The 13,271-nt window shown below is 48.4% G+C and overlaps 2 gene segments (V, D, J or C); both read right to left on the minus strand.

The window, feature by feature from the left end:
- Positions 1–359: 359 nt before the first annotated feature.
- Positions 360–809, minus strand: LOC129400115 (immunoglobulin heavy variable 3-23-like). The segment is given in 2 exon segments: positions 360–664; positions 764–809. Coding segments are annotated over 2 exon segments (351 nt in total).
- Positions 810–3,483: 2,674 nt separating this feature from the next.
- Positions 3,484–5,287, minus strand: LOC129399847 (immunoglobulin heavy variable 4-61-like). The segment is given in 3 exon segments: positions 3,484–3,512; positions 4,781–5,110; positions 5,191–5,287. Coding segments are annotated over 3 exon segments (405 nt in total).
- Between the last annotated feature and the right edge of the window lie 7,984 nt (positions 5,288–13,271).

The raw sequence follows: 13,271 nt of genomic DNA on the forward strand, positions 1-13,271 counted from the left end.
AATCCCTACAGAGTCATTTTAATTTCTACAATAGAATAATTTGCTGCTCAGGCCCCAGGGAAGACATAGTTCCATGAGTGGAAACTACCATCATGAGGGTGAGAGTGAGACAAAATCCTTCTCGCCCACAGTGGTGATGGAGGACTCAGAGCCACAACCCACAGAACAAGGTATCCATGGGGTCATCTGAGAGCTGAGGGCCAGGTGAATCCTGATTTCCACAGAAAGATGATTCATCTGGTCATGAGCAACATTTCCTCAAGGGTGAGCCCTCAGAGCCTCCTGGGGGCCTGCGCCCCTGAAGCTCACCCTGCTTCCTCCTGCAGGTGGTTTGTGTCTGGGCCCACAGGGCCTTCCCCTCATTGTGTCTCGAAGTACAGGGCCGTGTTCTCCTCCCTCAGGCTGCTCATTTGCAGAGAGAGTTTGTTCTTACTGTTTTCCCTAGAGATGGTGAATCGGCTCTTTACAGAGTTGGCATAGGATGTACCACCACCACCACTAATGGTTGAGACCCACTCTAGGCCCTTCCCTGGAGCCTGACGGAACCAGTTCATCCAGTAGTCACTTAAGGTGAATCCAGAGGCTGCACAGGAGAGTCTCAGGGATCCCCCGGGCTGCACCAAGTCTCCCCCAGACTCCACCAGCTGCACCTCACACTGGGTCCCTGCAAACACAAAGGCATCCTTGTCAGGAAACTCCTCACACAGAGGATCTGCCTCTCCCATCTCTCCCATGCTCCGTGTCTCTGTCGCCCTGGAGTTACCTCCTAACATAGCCACCAGGAGAAGCCAGCTCAGCCCACACGCCATGTTGGTTCTGTGTGAGTCAGGATGGAGCTCCTGGGAACCCCTTACCAGATTCCTCTCCCGGAGATGAGGCAGGGCTGGGCTGTTTTCATCGTCACAGGGAGAGGCAAATTTGCATATCCTCATTCTACGTAAAAGGTTTTATTTGAATCTGAAGAACAAGTTTAGGACTTGAGAGCAAGTGTCAGTTCTGGGGCTGCCTTGTGATCCGGAAAATATCCAGAAACTATGCTATTCTATCATGGAATTATTATACAACCAATTTAATTTGTGATATTTTGTTCTTATTTTTGAAGATCATCATGTAATATCTACAGTCATACTTCCGTTTCATGCATCTTTTGACACAGAAAAACTTAGATACTTAATGCTATATTCTCATAACGCATTGTCAGAGTTGGTCCCTTATTGAGACAAAAGTAATCCACTGACTCACGCCCAGTCATAAATAAGTTGTGAACCGAGAATTGAAATAGAATCAGGAGTAAGGCAGAATGGCTCGAATCAGGAGTAAGGCAGAATGGCGCGATAGCATAGTCCTGATATCTGTGAAACCTGAGGCAGGATCCTGTGTTGCTTTTTCTCTGCTGTTTCTCCAAGAGGAAACATCTTTTAGGTTAAAGATGTTTGTCCTGACATTTGTCCTGACATCAAAGGCCCTCAGATGTGTAAAGGATTAGCTCATATAGACTAAGTCAGGCAGCTGACCTAAGAATGTCGTTCTTCTGATGATTCCTAGTTTTAAGTGAAGACTCTCACTGTGATGGGCATTAGGAGCTCTCAGTCCATGAGAATGTTAGTGCCCTGGCCCCCACCCCCTTCTCTCTTCAGTCTGTCTTTAAAATACTCACAGCATCCCACAGTGTGTCCCTGTTCACCAGGACCATTCCCCAGTAACCAGAGATGTAGAGACAGCAGAGGGGTAAGCTTCTTCCCTTGCATGCAGCAGATCAAGGTTCATTCTTTGCACTTCATATGGTTTCTCATGCCCCCACCAGGAGTGATCCCTGACACAGAACCAGGAATATACCCAGAGTGGCACAACAACACATCCAAACCAACAGGGGCTGAAGGATTGCACTATGTCAGGCTCTTGCCTTGCACACGGCTGACCCAGGATTGATCTCCAGTATCCCATGTGCTTCCCCCAGCAATTTCAAGAGTAATTCCTGAGTGCAGAGTCAGGAGTAATCCCTGAGAAACGCCAGGTATAGCCCCCAAACCAGACAAAAATTCACAAATAACTAATAAGAAAACCAAACAAAATATGGGCTATCAACTGTCAAGAACTTCTTTCCTGTAATGAGAACAAGTTGTATGACTTCTGAATTTTGCGTTAACCTGGAAGATGTTGGAGACTAGCATGCATAGAGATGCATGGCGTGTGACTCTTCACATCAGCCCGACCCCATGTCTCCTTCTTACCACGTCAGTATTTTATTAGCAGTAAACACAACAGGAGGCCAGGCTCCACAGAATACTGACTTGTAGATACTAATGTTTCATGAGCGCGGACATATATGGACACATGTACAGTCATCATCACATCAATACAGTGGATGAAACTCTCACCCCAGTGTTTCCCCTTAGCCCATGTTATTCCTTCTCCCATGCCTCACCCCTCCCTCATGCTCTCTGCAGTGCTTCCTGTTTGTATAAGTGTGTGTTTAATGTGATGACACAGATTCACTCTCAATAGCTTTCCCCTCTCGGGGCTGGAGCAATAGCACAGCGGGTAGGGCGTTTGCCTTGCACGTGGCCGACCCGGGATCTAATCCCAGCATCCCATATGGTCCCAGAGCACGGCCAGGGGTAATTCCTGAGTGAAGAGCTAAGAGTAACCCCTGTGCATCGCCGGGTGTGACCGAAAAACCAAAAAAAAAAATAGCTTTCCCCTCTAGGTATCTATTGTGTGTTTTTACTCAGGCCTAAAGGCATCTTGGATTACTCTCAGTCCTAGACCTATAAAATAGGTCACAGAGTTTTCTAGAAGCAGGGAGAAAAATGAGGAAACGCTCTTCTGTATCTTACATGAATATAAAGAGAAAGCTATAAATATAATAATAAACAGGAAAGTACTGATTAATACTCAACTGCGAGGCGTTGGAGTCCTGGGGGCCTGGTGGGGTGAGTGTTGGGGACAGGGAGGACAGACCACAGGGAGGGGGTTGGGAGTGTGAGGGTGTCACTGAAAGTGGAGCTGCTCTGAGAGCAATGGGGAAGGGTCCTAGGAAAGACCCTGGAACTGGGCATGGGTGGGAGTGGGTGGGGTGATGGGGGATGAGTGTCTCTGTGTTGTGACAGAATATTGGCACGTGTGTGCTTCTAGAACACGGTAACCATCTTTGCCCCCTGGTGGGGCTGAGACCTTTTTTTGAGGTGGCTTCCGAGTGCCCTCTGGTGGTCGGCAGCGCCCCTGCAGCCCCGCCTGTGGTCTGGGGGGTTCCTTCAGAGTCCCCCAATTCCCTGTATTAATAGAGGGAGTGTGTCCTCAGCACCATCGGAGACAGGAAGTGTGAGCACCGGGAAGTGAGCCCAGCCTGATTCACACCAGTTTCCCCAGGGAGGTGTGTTCAGAGAAAGCTCCAAGGAGAAGGGAATCCTTCCTGCCTCTAAGTGGAGGTCACTCATGCCTGAGGCCCATCTCAGCTCACAGAGACCTTAGAGTAAGTCTGGTTTACAGAGAAAGGGCCGCATGGGGGAGTCCTGCAAAGGGAGAGCAAAGGGCCTCACTGCTAAGATAGAAATTCAAAGAAAGAAAAAATAACTTGTGAAAATCAATGTCACTGTCAGTAGAATACTGGGTGCTTGCTTCATAGGCCAGTAGAATTTCCAAGTCCCATTAAGGATCAATATCCTTGAATATTGGCTGGGTATCTGACGTCTTGTCAAAATTTGAATGACAAATGTCTGTGAACAGAAATACTCCTTTTTGTAGTGTCTTTCAATCCAGTGTCTTTGAATATTATCTGAACATCTTTTTTCTCAAGATAATAGATTTTCTCTATAAAGTGTGACTATCCAGGCCATTCAGGTTCCAAATAAACTAAAATCAGATGCAGGAGGAATCAAGCATTATGCCTGCCTCTTTCTGGGCCACTCAGCTCATCTGCCTCCTGTCTGGGGGACACACCTTGGGGGCCCTGGATCTCAGGGTGCAGAATGAGAAGGAATTGCAGCCCCTGATTTCCTGGTTATGGCATGTCAAGAGCACAGCATGTGAATCATCATTGATGTATGTTTTTCAGATCATTTTCGTTGCAATCAATGAGCATTCTAGCTACCAGGATCAATGTTTTATTTTTATTGAGTTCAGTTGTGACACCCACAGCTTCTTCCTGACCAATACACACTAGTGAGTAACAGGGACCCTTCCTGATGGCCCTGCAGGGCCAGTGTCCAGGAGTGAGCTGAGGGGTGAGGGCTGGAGCTTCCCCCAAGTCCTCATGCAGCTCCTCCCTTAGCCCTGCACAGAGGGACACAGCAGAGTGAGAAAGAAGTGGAGTCTCAGCGGTCACAGGTGGTTCGTCAGGTGAATAGGCACTCCCTGACAGAAGACTCGGCTGAACCCATCTCTGGTCCTTGAGCAAGGGCGTGAGAGTGTCCAGGGAGCAGACAGGAGGGGAGTGTGCGGGGTCACTGCGGGGAGGGTCAGAGACCTTCACCTCCATGTGTCTGGGAGGAAACAGGGGCTACAGGAAGTGTGAGATCCTGGAGGAAGTCGGTACAGAGATCCTTGCGGGAGATTTGAGAATGGACCTGTCCTGACAGTGAGTGATGGCAGGACAGGGACCCCTGTGTGACCCCGTGGTCACTCTGAGTACAGTGTGGGTTATTTACTGTGCTGTTAGGATTCCCTTTGTGGACCTGATCCCCTCCTGGTCCCTGTGCCCCTTTCAGTCTTGAGCGCCCTCTGGTGGCCCTGGAGGCCTCTGCAGCCCAGCCTGTGTCAGCAAGTTTGTGTCTGGGCTTACCCTGACTTCCCCTCACTGTGTCTCTCGCACAGTAATACACAGCTGTGTCCTCGGGGGTCACTGAGCTCAGCTGCAGGGAGAACTGGTTCTTGTTCGTGTCTCTGGTGATGGAGATGCGGCTCTTGAAGGTCGGGCTGTAGTTGGTGTCTGCATTATAACATATGAGCCCCAAATAGAGCAGGCCCTTCCCTGGGGGCTGGCGGATCCATGCCCAGCAGTAAGGACTGGTTGTGATGGAGAATCCAGAGACAGAGCAGGTGAGGGAGAGGGTCTGGGAGGGGGCCACCAGTCCTGGGCCCGACTCCTGCAGCTGAATCTCAGACAGAACACCTGGGGACAAGGAGAATCAGTCACTGTCAGTCCCTGCAGTCACCCCCTCCCCTAGACCCTGTCACATCTGGGACACTCACCAAGGGGGGCTGTCACCAGGCAGAGGAGGAGACCCCACAGAATCATCTTCTTCTTGAGCACAGCTCTGCCTTCCCCAGAGACTCAGCCCTGAGTGAGGAGACAGCTGTGAGCTCCACAGCCCAGAGAGCATTTGACCCCAGAGCCTGAGAGGGATTTGCATGAAGTGACCTGGTCTGTTAAAAGGGAAACTTTCTGACCTTGCATCTCCTTGTCTCACTGGGGCGCTGAACTCACCCTCTCTGATGGATTGAGCACTTGCTGATGAAGTACATAGAAACTGGCCATAGGTGGCTACTCACTTATTTTCATAATCTGTCTTTTTTTAAAAGTTATTTATTTTATTGAATTACCATGTGAAAAGTTATGATCTGTCTTAATCAAGTTAAAATTATCAAAATCATTTCAATTTCAAGTTGCTAAAGAAAATAGTTTGCATTGTTTATGTTTCAAAAAACTTTTAAATATAGCCCCATTTATAATGTTCATAATCATAATCTTAAACGCGTTTCTTATAATGTTCTATAAAATAATATCCAAATGAAAACTTCAACTTCCCTTCCCAGTACTCATTTCTTTCCATAAGGAAATTATGACATTGTTATGTCTGATAACTGTTTACAAAGTACATAGTTAATTGAAAATTCACGTTTGAGTTTTATTTATTTATTTTTTTGTTTTCGGGCCATACTCAGTGATTCTCGGTCATGATTCCTAGCTTTGCAGTCAAGAGTTACTCCTGGCTGTGGCTGTTTCATTCCGGGCATCCTGGAGGGGGCGGGTGAGTCCCCTACCCACCCCAATGGAGCCAGTCTGGCAGCCAAAATCGCCCAGAACTCAACTGCCCCCATGCTCAAGGCCGCTCTCCACATGCTTGAATGAGCCTCACCCAGAGTGAGTCTCTTCCTGGACATAGCACACTTTACACCACCAATATACCAAGAGCAGCACCCCACATTTGGTGGGGTTTAAAGTAGAAGGAAAACTACTTTTCAGTGGAAAATATATTTATAGACACACACACACATATAAACACAGAAGTTTCAACCTTTAGTAGAATTTCTTATTGAAGAACTTATGGCTCCTGGGTGAAGTACAACAATCTTCACACACTTTTCTCTAAGAAAACCTTTTAGTCTCATTTTTAGAGGATTATTCATAACAAGCAATACAAAATAAATTATTTTGGTTCAGTCAGGGTCTGGGATTCGGGATTGAGATATGGTGGTGGGAAAGTGTAAAGGTTGTGGGATTGGTGTTCAAATGTTAAATGCAATCAAATATTGTGAACAACTTAATAAAAATTAAATTTAAAAAAATTACTCCTAGGAGGACTAGAGCGATAGCACAGAGGGTAAGGTGTTCGCCTTGCACGTGGCCAACCCAGTTCTGATTACATTGTCTCTCTAGGAGAGCCTGACAAGCGACCGAGAGTAACCTGCTCGCACGGCAGAGCTTGACGAACAACCCATGGTGTATTCTATATTCCAAAAACAGTAACAAGTTCCACAATGGAGATGGTACTAGTGCCCACTCAAGAAAATCAATAAACAATGGGATGACAGAGGTAAGTGCTACTGTAGTGCTCATGGGACCATATGGAATGCTGGGGAAGACCCCCATTGGTGAGGGCAAGGCCAGTACCCACAAACTATACTATCACTCTGGCTCTGTGATTTTTGCATTTTTGAGTTGAAGTCTGTGGTGCATTTTCACAAGGAAGACATTTGTTATAGGCTATATTGAAACTCACAGGAGAGCCTAGCAAGCTCCCCGTAGCGTATTCGATATGCCAAATAGAGTAAAAATAATAGATCTCATAACCTGGACCCTGAAAGAGCCTCCAATACTGCACCATTTGGAAGAACGAGTAAGGAGAGGCTGCTAAAATCTCAGGGCTGGGAATGAATGGAGATGTTACTGGCACCCGATTGAGCAAATCGATGAGCAATGGGATGACAGTCATTCAGTGATACAGTGATATTGAAATTATTCCATATGCTTCTTTTAAATTTTCATGGAACCTGTAGTTTTTCTAACTTTCAAAATTAAATACACAACTGCCACGTCTCAATGTTTCCACTGAGGTCACTCTGCTTCTGTCCATATCTGTGCATCTTTCATCTCTATCAGAGCTTGGGTGTCCCTGCTCAGGGGTCCTGCTGTTCCCACCATTGTCACTCTCCACCAGTGAAACAGTCGGTTTTGTTGCTCCGTCATGGTCATGGTCATGTGCCTCCTCCAGTGGGAAACATTTAATGACACTTAGATGAAACAAGTGTCCCTGGAGGAGTGGATTTCTGGAGATGACTGAAGGGTGTCTGACAGACCCTTTGCCCAAACCCCCTTGTCACTGCAGCCCCCGGCAGGAGCTCAGTCTGAACTGACCTGTTCATACTCGGTCACTGATGGAAACTCTGTCATCTCTCTCTTTCTCTCTCTGTTTGACTCTATCTCTGTCTCTGTCTCTGTCTCGCTCTCTCTGTCTCCTCCCTTCTTACTTTAAACACTGTGATTTAGAATGTTCTTCACCATACAGTTGTTCCAGGTACTCAGCATGCCAACACCATCCTACCACCAATCTGCTCTTCCCTCCTTCAACATCCCCAGTTCCTCAACCCTCCAGCCGGCTCCCTGAGCATCACTAATTAGTTGACCTTACACTGTTTGTTACAGCATCTGTCTCCCAATGGTGTTGCTACAATCCCAGCCTGAGGATTTCCTGAGCTGTTGGTGCACTTGGGCCTTCTGTGGTAGTGTTTCACTCACGAGCCCAGTGGGCTTCCACTCAGTGTTCCCATCTAATTTCTGTGTTTCTCCTGGGCTGACAGCTCTGTGAAGTTTGGGGCCTTTGCAGCGCTGCATAGGTAGTGGCAGGCATCAGGCTTTGAGCTGGGTGCTCAAGTGCAGCAGATTCTCTGGCATCTCTGAGATCAATCCCGAAGACGAGCCATCTTCTGGCAGTGGTGAGAGCCAGAGCCAGATGCGGGTGGGTCCAGTACTGGGCCTTGGGCAGGCAGGGACTTGGTCTGACACCCTCCGGCCCAGGGTCAAGAGATCTTGGCTCGGGGGCAGTTGGGCCTTCCTGGGATGAGTCACTTGCCAATATCTCTCTGAAACGCTGTCACCTCAAGCAGATGGGGATGTGAGATCCTGGTGTTGGCACTGGGAAACTGGCTCGGGGCATCTGTTTGACAGGACTGACCATCCTCCTGTCCCTCTGTCCCCAGCAGTCCCCAGAGTGGACGTGCTATTCCCTGGGCACTGTAAGGTGAGAGGAAGCAGAGAAACCCCTCAGGGTGACGCTGACCTTGTTCCTCTCCACTCTGACCCCAGAGCTGCAGAGCCTGAGCGCAGGAGCCGGTGCTCCTGGGAAGAGTGTTGGCACCAACCACGTCAGGAAGCCAAGAGGAGCCACTGCTGTCCTGGGCTGAAGGGTCTGGGAGGTCGAAAGGGAGGGGAGTCAGAGATCAGTGGTGACAAAGAGAAATTGAATGGACAGGCGCCCTCGAGTGGGAAGCAGGTAACTAGTAGCACTTTCTGTACAGAGCCGAAGCTTCTGGCCACATGTGGGAAACACATGTCAGGAGGAGCAGCATGCAGCCCCAGCGGAGAGAGAAATCGGTGAATCATGTGTCTTGCTGCACTTGGAGTGTGTGTTGTTGGACATCCACCATGCTTGTCCCGTGCTGACCACACACACAAAATATAGTCACCTTCTATGCTGGGTGCACACACAATCTAGATTGTCGGTGAATTCTCAGATGTGGAATTGTGAAGAACGCAAATCACGGTGTGTTTGGAGTCGGGACACTCCCCTCCTGTGTCTTCACAGTGTGTGTTGCTCTCCCCTCAGCCTCTCTGTGCAAAAAGCTCAGTCTGGGGTGCGGTTCCAACTTCCGACTCCTGCAGCTGTACCTGGGACAGGACACCTGGGGACAGAGACCCACAGTGAGTCATGGGCTCAGAGGCCCCATGCCCACCTTGGAGCCTCTGTCCAGGGGATACTCACATCCGGGACCTGCCACCAGAAAGAGGAGGAACCAGCGCTGATGCACGTTCCTGCCCAGGAGGTCCATGATCTCAGACACCGTGTCAGGGGGAGAGGGAGCCCGAGTTGGGGTGAGTGTGAACGTGGTTCTATCCCTGGGTCCCGAGTGCAGATTTGCATGGGGGAGCCTCTGTGGAGAAAGGAGGGGACCAGGGGGAGGCTGGTGTGTGGGCTCCCTTGGCGGAGGTGCTCACTTTGCTCAGAGCACTCAGGCCTGTCCCTGGGACCCTGTCAGAGCCGGGCCTCTTCCTCCAGCACAGGAAACGTGCCGAGGAGCTCTCAGGAAACAGGAATTGCTGGGGGGTGGAGGGGAACGGCAGCTGGGGAAGAAAGTCTTCGTGTCAGGAAACCGGGACCCCGCCTGACAAACCCTCCCGGCCCTGTGCTCCTGCTCCTGGGCTGCAGCTTTGCTGGGTGGGTGTGAGCGCCCCCTGCAGGGAAGCTGTGGGTCTAACACAGTCCCAGTCTGTCACAGCTTCCCCAATTTTATCCTCATTTAGTTATTTGTTTCCTGGGTGAGAAAGTTATTCACAGTAAGAAATGCGGTTTCATTGACATTGACATTAAAGAATCATATTCTTCAAATTTATTCAGATAGACTCGGCGGTGCATTTTGAATGTCTAACAGGCACTTTGGAAGGTCCCCAGAATAGTAGACCTGCCCGTTGGGGTCACCAGCATGAACCGCAGGAGACCCTGCACTGGGGTCATCACTGAGGAATTCTGACCCTGTCAGGAGCATAGAAAGAGCTCATGGAGGGCGCTTAGCACACAATCTATTGGGCAGGAGCCTGGTCTTAGTGCTCAGACTCACACATTCGGCAAGGGTACAAGTACACAAGCCCTGAGCCCAACCCTGGCCCAACCCCAGCCCCCAGATGAATCGAGCCGAAACACAGGCTGCATCACTTAATTTACCTCCTATTTCTATGAAACATCAGAGCATAAAGATAAATCCAAGGAACAAGAAATATGGTCTAAAATTTAATTTAAAATAATTCAGCATTACTGGTCAAAAATAATCAATGTATCCAACAAATTCAACAAAATGGGACTAAACTAAACATGGATGCACAAACAAGGCAGTGTGGGGAATGGTATTGGATGAGTTGCCCCCTCACATCCACCGTAGCTCTAATGTGACACCCGAGTTTTCTTGAGCTCAGTGAGAGCCCTCACAGTCAAATAGGAGAGATGGACAAGAAGGGTTACTTGTCTTCCCATCCCTGCACTGTGGGGCAGGGCCTCTAACCTCCACCAAGGACTCCAAGACTCCTGTCAGATTTATACCTCAAAACTACATTCTGGTGTGTAACTAGGAGCAGACAAGATGAACTCTTGAATGTAGGGAACAAAACATTGCCTCCCATCCTGACAAGAGGTGAGGGAACAAGGTGTGTTTGCAGTCATGTGAGCAAATGGAAGGAACCAATTTCCTTTACTCGGCTAAGGGTCAGGGCTTGTATTCCTGTGTCTTGTAGGGAGCCAGTCCAGGTGGTGCTGGAGAAGTGCAGGGGCCACCCAGGAGTTAGAGACAGAACATATATAAAGAGTGGGCACACAGGGGTGCCTGAGGATCTTGCTGACAAACTTGAAACGCTTGTGTGGACCAACAGGGCACAGTATGTGGCTGAAGTTCTCTTTGCCAATTCAATATCATTGCAGTCTACTCTAAGCGGGGTGTAACACTAAGATGATTGATTGACTCTAGTACACAAATTACAGGACTCGCTGTAGCTCTGTCCCCAGTGTCCTGTCCCAGCACAGCTGCAGGCCTAGAACTGGAGAATCCTCACTACCTTGCCTTCAACTGTGCTGTCTACCCATGCTGCACCAATACCAGCAGTTTCCAGGAGGCTGGACACCAGATCTCAGGAAGGACCCGGAGTGAACGGGAGATGATTTTGGAACCAGTTCCTAAAGCTGCTTCGCCTAAACCCACTGGAAACATTCTTAAATTGATGAAAACTTGTTTTTAATCACCAAATTTAGCTATATATTTTTACTACCTTTTCTGCTCTATTTTCAGGTTATTAATCACTGTATCACTGCCATCCCATTGCTCATCGATTTGCTTGAGCGGGCACCAGTAACGTCTCCATTGTGAGACTTGATGTTACTGTTTTTGACATATCCAATACGCCCAGGGTAGCTTGCCAGGCTCTGCCATGCATGTGAGATACTCTCGGTAGCTTGCCGGGCTCTCCGAGAGGGGTGGAGGAATTGAACCTGGATCGGCCTCATACACGGCGAATGCCCTACCCGCTGTGCTATCGCTCCAGCCCAGGTTATTAAATAAGATGCATTTCTTTTTTCAGTCCTTCTTGAATCATTTATGTCTGTTTTATTCTTTACGAATGTAGACTGAAAATAAAAAAAACATCCTGGATCATAATTAGTAATTTAGTAAAAACAATGAAAGAATTGAATTAAAAATGAATGAAACCCTAGATTTCGCATTATAGATACTCCTAGCTTGACAAAAATAATTTTATAATTTTGTTTTTGAGAGCAATTTGGGTAGTCACAATGGATGGGTTCATGCTTTGCACATGAGTGTCCCAAGTTCATTTTCCAATTCTACTAACCTGATATACTGAGCACTACAGGGAGGGGGCAGGAGTCGTACAGGAAGTAAACGTGGAGTACTCCCAGGCCTGACCCCCAAACCAAAGAAAATATCTATAGTCTGTATTTGGAAAATAACATGTTTTCATGATGATTAGAGAGTCATCAATTTTATTTCAATTTAGCCATGTGGTCTTTTGGATGATATGGTGATTTCCACTAAAAAAAATACTTTCAATCCTTGCCTTTATTACTGACATTGAACCTCTAAAACTGTTTCAGTTCTCTAAGTGAGGACTGAGTAATGCATTTGTGGTGTTGAACGGTGTCTTTGGAAAGTCACCAAAACAGGAGTGCAGCTACAGTGGGATCACCACGTGATGGGACCAGGAAGTTTAGATTCTGATCCCCAACTTTCAGTGTCTCGGGAGGGGTGACCCGTATTGAGGTTGATCCATGGACAACCTTAATGAGAAATTCATTATGAGTCATATATGCAATGGTCTCTGTATGGAGCCTCAGTGAGGGAGATACTGGGGGTGTGATACTGTCTCCAGGGCAAGGTTCTGAACTGAGGGGACCGTAGGGAATCAGGCCTGTGTCTGATGATTGTGTGGGAGTGTGGGGAAAAACTCAGTGCTGGAATTGGTGCCTATAATGATTGTAACTTTGTACATGATTTACATGAAGAAATGTTGGCACAGAGTTGCAGGTGTGATAGGGAAGAAATATCAAGTCAGAGGCTGGAGTGATAAAACAGAGGGAACACTGCTTGCCTTAATCACAGCCTCCTTGGTTTGATCCCCAGCATCCCCTATAGTACCCATGCCCCACTAGGAGTAATTGCTAAGAGCAGAGCCTTGACTGACCTGTCTATGCACAGAAGCCCTCGTTGGCGACCAAAGTACTCCTCAGGAGTCAGAATCCCTTTCTCATGGCGGTCCTGTTGATAAGGGTCGTGTATGAGGGAGAGGACAGCAATGGCCACAAACAATTCCATGTCCCTCCACCCTGCATGGCTCCACTCCTAGTTCCACCTATCAGGTGTGGGGCTGAAAGGAGAAGACTCAGCTCAGAGAAGGACTTTTAAGCCTCTGTCACCTGAGCGGGTACTACAGGGCCCAGAACAAGGACAGGGGAACAAAGACCCCAGGTGGGATATGAGATTCCCACATGTCTGTGACTCCCTGTGATCCAGAGAGGCACCAAGAAGCCCGCTCTTAGCACAGTGTGCAGATCACTGAGCAGTCTGACATCTGAGCTCATGGCTATACATGACTGTTGGAGACACACTGTGAGGAACCCAGTCCTGAGAGTGTCAGAGTACTTGAGGAGAAGCAGCTGATCCCATGGCTCAGGGCGTCTCCTTGTGGGTGCTGGAAGCTGGTGTCAGGACTCATCCAGGGCTGCTGTGGGGGCCCCAAGACTCCCTGAGGGGAGGGATGGGGGTTCCTATGGGATCTG

The sequence above is a fragment of the Sorex araneus genome, chromosome X (assembly GCF_027595985.1).
Source record: "Sorex araneus isolate mSorAra2 chromosome X, mSorAra2.pri, whole genome shotgun sequence".
In the NCBI taxonomy this organism is placed as follows: Eukaryota; Metazoa; Chordata; class Mammalia; order Eulipotyphla; family Soricidae; genus Sorex; species Sorex araneus.